At 46.1% G+C, this 12,991-nt stretch overlaps 1 protein-coding gene across 1 annotated transcript in view; it reads right to left on the bottom strand.

Annotated features, from left to right (window-relative positions):
* Positions 1-12,451, bottom strand: part of TECTA (tectorin alpha) — a 76,292-nt gene extending 63,841 nt beyond the window's left edge. Inside the window, exons 1-3 of the mRNA XM_028707525.2 lie at positions 12,115-12,451; positions 9,953-10,240; positions 197-334 (exon numbers count right to left, since the gene is read on the bottom strand). Of these exons, the coding sequence (XP_028563358.2) occupies positions 197-334; positions 9,953-10,240; positions 12,115-12,309 (621 nt within the window). The 5' untranslated portion in view covers positions 12,310-12,451. The remainder of the gene's footprint in view (positions 1-196; positions 335-9,952; positions 10,241-12,114) is intronic.
* Between the last annotated feature and the right edge of the window lie 540 nt (positions 12,452-12,991).

Below are 12,991 nucleotides of genomic sequence, written 5' to 3'. Positions count from 1 at the left end.
CCCTTCTCAACTCGGATGCTACAGGTGGAGAAACAGGCAACACGACCCCTTTCTGGAACTTGGGACCTTTTTTTGGGGGGGTGTGTTAGATACTGTTCTCTACACCCACAGAGCTGCCTGCTTTTTCCTCATGGATGCCAGGCACCAAAATGGTCACTGGAGAAGACAGCCTATGGAGAGAAACTCAAGTTCCTACCTGAGCCATCACACCACCAAGGCCTGTCAGAGGGTCTCCTCCACTTGCAGTCCCTGTGGTCCAGTTGATTTCCTCATAGTTGAAGATGGCAAATGAGGATGTTCCATCTGAGACCAGGAGAGCCTGGAAGGTGTTCACCTGTTTGAAGCACAAATGCTTGTTTTAGACAGTGAGATAAATGTTTCTCTTTGGCCAAGCTTTTCCTTCGAGTTTGAATAATTTCTCCAAACAATTAAAAAAAACCAAAACAAATAAGTGCAACTTTTTAATTTATGAAATTAGGGCGCAACTTCTTAAGCACACCAAATTTCAATATTTTCTTTTCTGGTCCCTAAAAGCCCAACAGCACCTTTAGTTGGCTGAAAACATTTAGTACTGAAAACATTTAAATTGGGATATTATCTTGACATTTTGTAAGCAAGACAGAGCAGAGCAAAGAATTAGTCTGCTCCCCCCCCCCAATGCACACACTGAATTTTCGTTCCGCTGTTGATTCAACCTCAACAGATGTTGCTCCAACAAAAATATCTTAATTTACCCATTTTGTACTTTGTACATCCTATAGATGGCAGTGTTAGAATAAGCACTGAAAAACACGACTAAAACTTTGTTCTGGAACTTCTGGTATCAGCCTTCCCACCATCACATTTTTATCCATACAAGCGTTATCTTATTTGGTTACCTTCCCTATTCAGATAGTATAATAATGCAAACCCTGGCTTTTGTAGAACAGTAAACAGGATTTTGCACCAAAACCTAGGCAACAGAATATGTTGGCCATTGATTTGTTTGTTTATTTAAGTTTAGAAGACCTTCCTACTTGGGAAAGAAAAGAAAAGGGCCTGGAAATTAATCTAATAGTGAATAGATTTCAAATCCACAACCAGGAGAGGCTGGTCTGGCCTGAATGTGCCAATAATAATAATAATAATAATAATAGAATAGGACGTCCCTATTTTCATTGGAGGGTATGCAATTTAAGTTTGAGAAGTTTCAACAATTGCTATATTAGATAGGCACGGAAATGCTTCAACTGCAATAAGCCCATTGATAGTCTATGTGGTTTGCCCCAGTAGTATGCTAAAAAAACACAAGACTGGGCTGTCCATAATGTGCAAGTTAAAAGGTGGTGGCAGTAAGCATAGCTGTCTGGATCTGTCCCCCTGGGACTTGTCTCACAGGGATGCAGAGTGGTCAGGCTAACGAATCAATGCCTGTTAAAGCTGCTTTAAAGTCTCCTCATGCAATTGGAAGTTCAAAATACGAAATCACAGAATATTAAAATAGTCCAGCAGATGATACATCAAACGGCAGCCGCTCAGAGCTGCATGCTCAACCAGAGTTAAAATAGCTCCGCTTCGGAGAATTAAATGCATGAGATTCCAATTTACATCGGGTCGGGATACTGCCCAGTGCCTGGAAGAGGCCCAATTTCAAAGCAATTTTGGCAGTGTGTAACTTCTCCTTTTATGGCCCCTCCATGACATGTGTTTTATAGAACCTCCTATTTCAACCACCATAAAAGTGGGCCCAGCGGACCAGCTCTCTCCTCCCTCCGGCCGGCATCCTTAATTCCCCTGACTTTAATGGAATGATTAAACCAAGAACCAATTTGGCCCAATAAATCTAAAACCCACAGTAGTGAACCAAATGCTCCTCTTAACTTATGAAGCCATTTCCCTTGGCTTGTATTTTTGGGTGGAAAGGTGGAGAATGAGTTGGGTGTCTGGCTTTTACAGCCCATCAGTTGATGATGATGATGTTTTCAGCCCAATCAATACATACACTGATGTTTGTCCAACCACTTTCCGGTATGATAAGGTAAGCACTAAAAAAGAGAGAGTTTTCCTCCCCCACCCCCTTTATTTTTTAAAAAAGAGACACCATCCTTCAATGTCCTTCAGAAGATGTGTTGGGACAAAGGTGAGATCTGGACCAGGGATGACATGTTTGCAGCTGAACAAAGTCCCCCCCCCCGCCCAATTTCACAGTCACATTGACACTATACATTTAAAGCACATGATGTCTCTCAAAGAATCCTTGGAACTATAGTCTACCTCTTGCAGAACTGTATTTCCCAGCGCCCTTAACCAACTACAGTTGGTTTTGGGGATGGAAGGTGCTTTCAATGCATGGTGTAAGATGTGGTGACCAGCAGGGCTTATTCCCCAATAACTATGCATCATAATAATAAAAATAAAAATAATACCTTTATTGTCAATGTACAACCTGTGTACAATGAAATTGCAGGCTTAGTTGCAATGAACTTCAGCTGGATCATGTTCAATTTATATTACTGATCTCATTTATTGATATATCCCACCTTTTCCACTCAGCAGACCCACAACATTCCCTTCCGTTCCCCAGGCTGGAACACCGCAGGGAAAACTCAGCTGCGCTCTGCTTCCAGTTTATTAGCTCCAGACCTTGTGCTTGGAGCTGTCAAGCGTTGCCAGGGCTCAAACTGGGAAGCTTTGCATCTCTGTGCAGCTGGGGTGAGTCACTGAACATCAAGGGTACAACATCGTGCAGTGAGGTACCCTCAGATCCTGGGGCTGACTCCAGCCAGCCAACTGGACAATGGATCTTCCTCATTTTCAGCAGCCTGGGCTCCAGCTGGGAGGGGCCGTTTGGCTCTGTCAGGCAGTAGCACTGAAGGAAGAAACCAACCCAAGCCCCAGCACCATATCCAGGCCTGAACCACAGCTTGAGAAGAAGAAGAAGAAGAGTTTGGATTTGATATCCCACTTTATCACTACCCTAAGGAGTCTCAAAGCGGCTAACATTCTCCTTTCCCTTCCTCCCCCACAACAAACACTCTGTGAGGTGAGTGGGGCTGAGAGACTTCAGAGAAGTGTGACTAGCCCAAGGTCACCCAGTAGCTGCATGTGGAGGAGCGGGGAATCAAACCTGGTTCACCAGATTACGAGTCTACCACTCTTAACCACTACACCACATTGGCTCTCATCAGCTCAGTGACTCTTGAGTCAGGGACTTCTGAACAGGGACCTCCAGTGTCTATACCCCAGGCCAGCATCTTCCCTGCCCAAGGAACCAATTTCCCCTGTGGCAGAGACCACATTGTCAACACAGACAACAATTGTAGAGGGAACTGTCAGAAAGGAGGAGGAGGTGGAGTTCTGGGCTGCAAACCAATGCCCTGCCCCTTTTAAGATCTTCCACGTCTCAAAGAAAGTGCAGAGCCTGGGAAGGATGATCTGGCCCCGGAAACATAACAGCCTTTAGCCCACTGTTGGACTTTGTTGGAATACTTTGCTTACTAGGGGATGCATCCAGCATTTTCTGCGCGCCAGCACAAGGGCTCTTGCACATGAGTATTCATGTTGAGCAACAGAAGAATCCAATGCAGCAGTTGCACTAGCGGAAACTCATTGCGCAACAGATTGTGAATTCTATTGCACAATAGAGTCACCAGAATGCTTATGAGGTTTTTTTCAGAACACCATTCTGCAAGGGTACAAACCAAAACCATTTGACACTGGGGGAAAGGCAATGTTGCTACAAGTTCCATTGAAAGGGATGAATGTCACCCTCCTCCCCTGCCTTAAGTGCCCACATTCTTTTATATTCTGTAAGTAAATCTTCAGTGTCTTTTCCTAGCCGTTTTGTGTGAAGGATGGTGCCGTTCAAAACAAATTGCACTGCGCTGCAAATGCAATTCCCTCTCCCCAAAACAATCCATGCTTCCTCAACCTTGCTGCCTCCTCCAGACGTTTTGAATTGAGTGAGAATGAGATTGGTAAAGGTCGTTTCAGGAAAGGCAAAGAAGCACAAAGGAGCATGCCCTTTGGTTGCAGCTGATTTGAGTCTGTTGTTTCAGAGCACAGCCACAGTTTCCCAGTGGAGACAGCAGGGGAAACAAACAAAACAACAACATCTGTCCCCCCTGGGAAACAAAACCGTGGCCCTGCTTAGTGGGGGCATCTCATAATGCTTCATTTGGGTATCATGTAAGTTGATCAGGTTTGAAAAATGGCTGAAAGGTGTATTTGGTCAAACACCTGACCAGAGCTCAATGGTAGAGGACATGCATTGAATGCAAAAGCTGAGGCTGCTGAAGAGACCAGAGACCATCTTGGCAGTGAGTCCTGGAAGACCTGCTCCCTGCCTTGTAGGCCTTTTCCCACCTGGCCTGGGACGGGAGGGCCTGGACTGACTCCAGCTACAAAAGCTGAGTTCACAAAACAGACTCTTGTGCTGGAGTATTGTTTACAGGGGGTGTTGTTGGGGCAGGGCATTGTTGCTGTTAGTTTTTTATATCTTTATTTTAGAACTTGTGATTTCTATGGAAATAGTTCCTTTCAGTTGTGTATTTTTTTGTTTTATTTATTGTTTATAATTACTTTTGTTATGTTATAGTTACAGGCATCCTCCCACTTAGGTGGGGTTTATGTTCTGGGCTCCATGCACATAACTGAAATAGCATAAAGCAGGGAGCACCTCATTTTAATAGGGAGAGCAGGGAGGGAGGGAGGGAGGGAGGGAGGGAGGGAGAGAGAGAGAGAGAGAGAGAGAGAGAGAGAGAGAGAGAGAGAGAGACTCAGACACACATGTGCCACCAGGGCGGACCTTCCTTCACTTGGGGCTGCTCCTCCAAGCCTTCTCCAATCCCTCACATCACAACAAGTGAGTGACCAAGAGCAACTTCTGGGCAGCAGCCCTGAGCAAGGGAAGGCACAGCATTTCAATCAATTTATTTATTTCATGGTAACCTGCATAAAAGCAGTCACATGCAAATAAAACGTTCATAACTGGGGGAATGCCTGTATGTGTTTTTTTTCATGTTGTAAGCTGCCTTGAGCATGGTTTTAACTGTGGAAAGGCAGCATACAAATAACAATATGTATGTTTGTTATGTATGTAGATGGTCCCAGGTTCAATCCCTCCTATATTTATTTATTTATTCACTATAGGCGGCTACAGAAGCATCAAACAGCACCTCATGCATGCTTGCTCTGGGTCTATTTTAGTATTCAGTTAATCACTAATATAGTATATAAATTACTGAGATTAACAAAGTAGAGTATTTTTTTTTATTAGTGTGGGAAAATGTTTTGCCTCCCACTTTCATCAGCTGCCAAAACATTTTGCCACGTTCATAAAAAAGATGCTTTGCTAATCACAGTAGCAAGCACACAATATTTGCATTATATTTGTGTTTTCCACTCAACAACATAAAATAAGTGGCTTATGAGATAAATGCCTATATATATATATATATATATATATATATATATATATCTTAAAACCCACAGTAGTGCAATCAAATGTAATGCGACATAAAAATCAGAGTCAAAATTACTATTGGGATCAAAGAGTGGAGAATAGAACATAAGAGCTAGAACAGATAGAAAAGGTCACAAGATTTGAAAGATGGGTGGGGGTTTGAAAGGTCCTTAAAGGGACCCCTGACCATTAGGTCCAGTTGTGGCCGACTCTGGGGTTGCGGTGCTCATCTCGCTTTATTGGCCGAGGGAGCCGGCATACAGCTTCCGGGTCATGTGGCCAGCATGACTAAGCCGCTTCTGGCGAAAAAGAGCAGCACACAGAAACGCCGTTTACCTTCCCGCCAGAGCGGTACCTATTTATCTACTTGCACTTTGATGTGCTTTCAAACTGCTGGGTTGGCAGGAGCAGGGACCAAGCAACGGGAGCTCACACTGTTGCGGGGATTCGAATCGCCGACCTTCTGATCGGCATGTCCTAGGCTCTGTGGTTTAACCCACAGCGCCACCTTGAAAGGTCTTTAGTGGCTTCCAAAAGGACATTAGAGGAAGCAGCAGATGGTCCTCTGTGAGGAGGGCCTTCTGCAACTGGGGAACCTTCATCAAACAGAATGCTCTGCACCAGCCACCCACAACTCCCCATCTAGTGATGGAACCTGTACAAGGCTTTCTGACAAAGACCTCAAGGTCTTTGTAGGTACATGGGAGAAGAGGAAGAGACCCTTCAAATATTGTCCCAAGCCATGAAGGCCCTTAAAGGTCAACACCAGTCCTTTGATTTGGACTGTGGGCCAGTGAAGATGGCAACGTGCTGGTGTGATATGTTTGCAACACAACATGTCCCATTTAGGAATCTGACAGCCGTATCCTTGACTGACTTTTCCAGGCTGTTTTCAAAGGTAGCCCCAGATGCAACACAGTGTGACGATCTAAACAGAAGATCACTAGGGCACAGATCCTGGAGGCAAGGTGGGATCCTAGCTGGTGTATTAGCCCAAGCTAGTAGAAGGCATCCCAAACTAGAGAGGCCACTTGTGTGTCTAATGACACAGAGGGATCACTGAGAATTCCAAACTAAGAACCTTTACAGTGAATGCAATCTTCTCCAGAACAGGTTGACACACCATTCACCTGGGCAGGTAAGCAGCCCACTCAAAGTAACTACCCTCTGTCTGGTGTGGATTGAGTTTCAAGTTATTGGCCCTCATCCAGCCCATTACCTCATCAAGGCACAAAAATGAACTAGATCAGGTATGGCTAATCTGTGGCCCTCCAAATAATGTTGGACTCCCACCATCCCCAGTCAGCATGACACTAGGCAAAGATGATGGGAGTTGAAATCCAATATCATCAAGAGGGACATAGGTCAGCCGCCTCTGGGCTAGATAGGTTGATGGTCCAATACTGGACCGAGATGGACTAATGATTCAGCAGACTGAAATGATATAATCATTCATATGATCTCTAAATGAGCTGCTGTTATGCTGTTCATCATAAGATACAGTGGTACCTTGGGTTACGAACTTAATTCATTCCAGAAGTCCGTTCTTAACCCGAAGCGTTCTTAATCCGAGGCACGCATTCCCTACATAGGCCTACCATGGGCCTGGAAGAGGAATTGTGTTTGTATCCCAGGGCAAAGTTTGCAGCCCGGGACACCTACTTCCGGGTTTGTGGAGTTTGTAACCCAAAGCGTTTGTAACCTGAGGTACCACTGTACAATAAGGGCAGCAGAACAAGATTCCTTTCACTTGTGCTTTTTTGTGATGGAACTTACTGTTACAGAGTGCATTCCCCCCTTTTTTGTTGCCCATGGCAGCCATTTTGTGCTGGCACCCATGACACTTTTATCAAGGTTTGAGTACTGAACCAAATCTCTCTCTCTCTCTCTCTCTCTCTCTCTCTCTCTCTCTCTCTCTCTCACACACACACACACACACACACACACACACACACTGCCAATCGACTATGCCCTCTGCATCATTTGAATCTTTAAAATAGTCAAATACAAAAATAAATAAATACACCAACCAAAAGCAAACACAAAGCGGAAAGAAAATCAAATCCAATCCTAGTTATATTCAGAGTAGACCCATTGACATTAATAGACGTGACTAATTTACATCTATTAATGTCAGTGGGTCTACTCTGAGTTGAAGCTAAGTGGATACAACCCATAAACACACCATTCAATGATGCCACCTTTATTAGATATTCAACATCTGTAAGATGCGTGGGTAGTTCTGGTCTCTGCACTAGCGACTGGGGAACAGTGCCCCCTCCCCTGATAATATCAGCATTAGCTGCAATCAATGAATGAGCATTGCAGCCAACTGCGATCAATCCCCTCTTTGACTGGAGCTTGATTTTTATTGTGATAGCGTTGCAAATGGCTCTCTTTCATTTTTTCCCTTCTATGCTTTTAAGAACCCTGTTGGGATTTTTGTGCGGCGGTTAGATTCTTTTGGACACACAAGCAAGCAACCTTCATTTCTGAAATGGCCCTCCTTCCCCGCCTGCTCCGATTAACATCACAGAGGAGAAATTCCATCTGTGCTTACTTACATTTAAAAGCCATAAAGTTCTGGAAATCAGATCAGTCGCTTGGGCCAAAACATTTTTTTTAATGGGGAGGGGGGCTATTTTCTTCTCCCAAAAGGCAAGCTTTAAGATGATGGATGGCAGCCAAAGATTAATTTATTGTGGCAGAGGGGACACCGAAGGTGGGCTATACACACACATGTATATCTATAGATATATACACCTTCATTTATATACTGTATCTGGAAGATCTCTCTTGGTTCCATTAAATATCCACTGGGGACCAGTTGGCGACTCGAGAGACTGGCTGGGCTTACAAGGTCAAACAGCATTTTCATTCAGGTACTGCCCCTGACAACAGCACCTACCCTTTTCCCACCCTGGAGCCTACAATTTAGATGAAGCCTCTCTTCAATAGAGAGACCCACTATCAAGTTGTTAAAAGCAGGGACACACTAAGTGAAAATGCTAATGGGCTGGAAATGAGCAAAGCTGAGAAGCTGGGCTCCAGACTGTTGCAGTAACTTAAGCAGAGCATCTGGAAACTGGCTTGTGAAGAAGGAAAAGCACAGAATTAATAGCCTAAAGAGCTCTAGAAACAGCAAGCAGACGTGGTAAACTCATGCCCCAACTTGGTGTCACTGAGCCTCATCCAGTAACTTGTGGACACAACACCGTCCCGGGAAGAAATCAAGGGAAGATATCGACATTTCAAACACTCGGCGACCTTTCAAAATGGACTTCAAATGGAATTGCCACTGAATTCTGCTTACAGACATCTTTTTAAACCATGGATTTTAAGCACACACCATCGATGCATTTCAGATGTTCGGGATGCAAGGCAGATCCGAAATGGATCCACTTTGGACTTTGTAACACTTCCAGGGCCCAGCACATTGTGATGAGATTAATCGCCACATGCCAAGCACTGAAACAGAGGTGGGAGAACTAGTGGTTCTGCAGATGTTGTTGGACCGATTCTCATTGTCCCAGATCACTGGCCATGTTGACGGGGGCTGATGTGAGTTGGAGTCCAACCATCTCTGGAGAACCACAGGTTCCCTGTCTCTGGCCTAGAAGGGGCTTGCCTCTGCTGCAGAATTCTTGCCACAAACTGGGTGCTCTTGTAGCTTTACTATCAGCTATGCATTCAATTACTGCTTTACAGTTTAGCACATGAAACCCATGTATGGTTCCATCACTTCCAATGCTCTCACATACAGGTTTTCCAAGTATATATACGTCATGTGCAAGTCCTGAGAAGACAACGTGAATTCCTACCAGTGGTGTAGCATGGGTTGCCAGCGCCTGGGGCGGGACAAGTATTGTGCCCCCCTGGACTAGGCAGCTGAGGTAGGGGCGTGTGCCAGGGGGCACAAACAGAGCCCACAGAGAGGGTGAATGGAACCTACCTGCAAGAGGCTCATCGCCTGCTGCCTCCATCCACCTGCCAGCTAGACCAACCTGCCTGTCGCTGCATCTCAGCTGCCAGGGCTCTGTGCCTGTCATGGAGGCACTTGATTGTGTCCTCTCAAATATGTGAGCCTGGGGCCACGGCCCCCTCTACCTCCCCCACACGATTCCTACTGTACAATCATGCAACAAACTCCTGCTCCCCATAGGTAAGATCAGTAAACATAACCAGGTATGTGCAGATTTTGTACTTACTGCTATACAGAAGTGGCTTCCTTTTGGGAGTTTAGTGTTGGCTCCTACTCAGAACATGCACTTGGACAAAATAGTGGTAGGCATACAGAAGGTGCCAGGTTCAATCCCTGGCATCTCTGGGGAAGGGCTGGGATAGACTCCTGCCTGAAACCCTGGAGAAACCCTACCAGTTAATGTAGACAGTACAGAGTGAGATGACTCAGCATGACACAGCATGAAGCAGCTTCTTAAGTTCTTCCACTGTGAAATAATTCTAAACTTGGTTTTAGTACATCCCATCCCGTCAATGTTCCACCCTTACCGGGGTTGTGCTGCTGCCTCCGTAGAAGGTGACCTCTTCCCAAGTAGCAACAAAAATGGACACAGCGTTGAACGATGGCAGGTTCTTGAAATACTTCCGGATATCTTTGGAGACCTTCTTGAGAAGATCAGGATCCGTGCTCTCCCGGTAATAGATTTCCCCTCGGATGCCGTTGTGGACGTCTGCCCAGAAAGGAGCGATAAAAGCCCGCCCGTCAGCCAGGGGAAAAGACTCTGGCGTGAACTGGCTGACCAGCACATTAAAGGAAACGACGCCATTGTTGTTGACCTGCGAGGGAAAGCGGAATGGTTTGATTTAAGCCAGTGGAAGGCTTGGCAGCGAGAGGCAGAAATGTCAGCTTAAAATTATGCTTGCGTAGGTTGAGCCGGTGGCAGAGGCTGGGCTATGCAATTATGGGTTGTAAATAGGGCTATATTTCTAGGCTCCTCTGTGGCCTTCATCTCACCCTGAGGCTGGGATAGAACTGAGGTTCAAAAACCCACAGAAAATGAAACCCAGAGGTGACCCCCCACCCCTCTGGAAATTTCCATACTCTGCATTCTCATCATGACCACCTTTTCACAGAATACTTACCAAAGCAGACTGGTCTAAAGAGATTTGTGGGAATTATCTTCTGGGGAAGTCGTATGCTTCCAATGTATGGTGCGTAGTCAGCCCTATCCTGCACATCTCCTGCAGTCTTCTGCTCCGTTAGATGTTAGTTCCCCATGGGGAAACAACCAGACCAGGGCCATCTTAAGCATACACGGTGCCAGGGTGCAAAGATCTGCCCGGCTCCCCCCTCCCAGGTTGCCCAGAGTTGTCAACCTTTTTTTAGGGGGGGAACCCCAAAGTTGTTGACCTTTGTTTAGGGCAGGTCAGCGAGGTGCACATGGCTAACCGGCTGCCTCAGCATCAACAGAGGAGCTTGAGGCAGCGGCGGCAGCAGCAGAGCAAGGCCGGGGCTGGGCACCTGGGATGGGCAAGCAGAGCCCAGCACAACAACAGTCAAGCCCGAGGCGGTGGCGGTGGCAGCTGAGAGAAGCCGGGTGCCTTGTGTGAGCAGCGTGCGCTGGGCAGGCCTCTCAACGGCCCACCAATCCCAGGTGCGCAGGAGGGTGGAGTTGGCTGGCTGCCTCAGCTCCTCGCTCGCCCATAGCAGAAAAACTGTGGTGCTCTGATGGGCTCTACTTCGCTCGGCAGCGGCTGTCGGCTCTTCTAAATCCCCGGACTCCAAATCTCGGCCCCGGACTCTCGGCCTGGAGCCCCTGAGAGCCCGGGGCCCGGGTGCCCCACACCCCTAGCACCTATGGGTAAGATGGCCCTGAACCAGACATTTACCTCTGCCCACATCACTTTCTCAAGTGGTAACATCCATCAAGAGCTTCACCGCACAATTCTGCTTCACTGTTGGAGCCTCCTTGGGACTACACCACATCTAACTACGGGTTGAGGATCTCTAGGAAACTAGAGAGATGGGGAGCCAGAAGGAACCAGAAGGTGGAAAAGGTCCTTTGTCTGAGACCTTGGAGAGTTCCTTGCTGGTCAGAGTACAGAATCCTGGGTTGGATGGGCCAGTGGTCTGACTCAGCGTAAGACAGCTGAGGTCTCATTCTGCACATTTTGCCCATGTATTTGCTCACCCCTTGATCCTGCACTAAAGAGGTAATTTTTTTTAGTCTTTTCAAGCACCACCATGAGAGATTAAGTCAGCCGAACAGCTCGTCTGCTAAACAAACAAACAAAACAAATAAAGATGCAAAAAAAAAAAAAATTAAAATCCCCGAAGCTGGAACAAAATAAATAATCTTCATTTTCCTGCAGTTGCTCCCTCCATACGCTTGTTGCGTGTCATGCAACAGGAATAATGTCCGACGTGTCAAGGCCCTCGCGTCTCTCTGGTGTTTAATCACCTGCAAAAGGCAATTTATTGCCTTTTATATCCCTGCCCCACGAACATTAGCCCATTAAATATACCTCTGACTTTCTTAATCATAAAACCTATCAGTTCATGAAATCTAAGAACTTGTCAGGAGGGATCCCATAAATCTTCCTCTGGCCTGAAATGCTGGAGGGAAGCTGTGTTTAAAATGCAGACGTTAATGGCGGGGAAAATGAATAATAGGGTCCGGCGGCTTCCGCAGCCCCAGCCCTGTACTTACAAAAATGGTTCGATATGGGACTCCGAAGAAGATGAATGGGAAGGACAGCTTGATCTCCGGGGAGCTTCCGTCATCCACTTTGGGCGTTTTGGTGTCGTTGGGCCAGAACGGATACAAAATTGCCATGGCCTGAGCTGTAATTGGGACATATGTTCTATTATTCAAATGCCAGCCCCACTGTTTTGTGGTCACCATTGGCACACAATCAGAACCATCTCATCTCCCTCGCCCTGAAAGCCCCTTTAATATTTAAAACAAACAAGCAAAATGAGTACCCGTCCACTAAGATGCACCTCCATGTGCGGTGAGTCATAGCTGGTAATTTAGAATGACACACACATTCAGTATACTCAGGCAAGATATAAGGACCAGCAAAAGTGAAACCTGTGGACCTTAGAGCAGACACATGCAAATTCAGACCCCCTCAAATGTCCCTATTTTCCAGGGAGAGTCCCACATTTACAGAAGCCGTCCCAGTTTCTGAATTGGTTCCAGAATGTCCTGCTTTTCCATAGGACGTCCCTATTTTCGTCAGAGAAATGTTGGAGGGTATGAGATAATGTCAGTCATCACAATTGGTTTCAGTGGGTCTACTCTGAGTAGGCAGGGCGAAATTGGATATAACCCCTAAAGTTTGTCTGATCTGCCATGTTTAAAGTTATTTTTCACATTCATTTAAGCTGAGCTGAGTGCTAAACCTCCAGTTGCTCATACAGTGGTACCTCGGGTTAAGAACCTAATTCATTCTGGAGGTCCGTTCTTGACCTGAAACTGTTCTTAACCTGAGGTGGGTCTCCCGCTGCCGTTGTGCGATATCTGTTCTCATCCTGAAGCAAAGTTCTTAACCCGAGGTACTATTTCTGGGTTAGAGGAGTCT

The sequence above is a fragment of the Podarcis muralis genome, chromosome 15 (genome assembly GCF_964188315.1).
Source record: "Podarcis muralis chromosome 15, rPodMur119.hap1.1, whole genome shotgun sequence".
NCBI classification, from domain to species: Eukaryota; Metazoa; Chordata; class Lepidosauria; order Squamata; family Lacertidae; genus Podarcis; species Podarcis muralis.
This window is presented reverse-complemented; position numbering and strand designations above follow the sequence as displayed.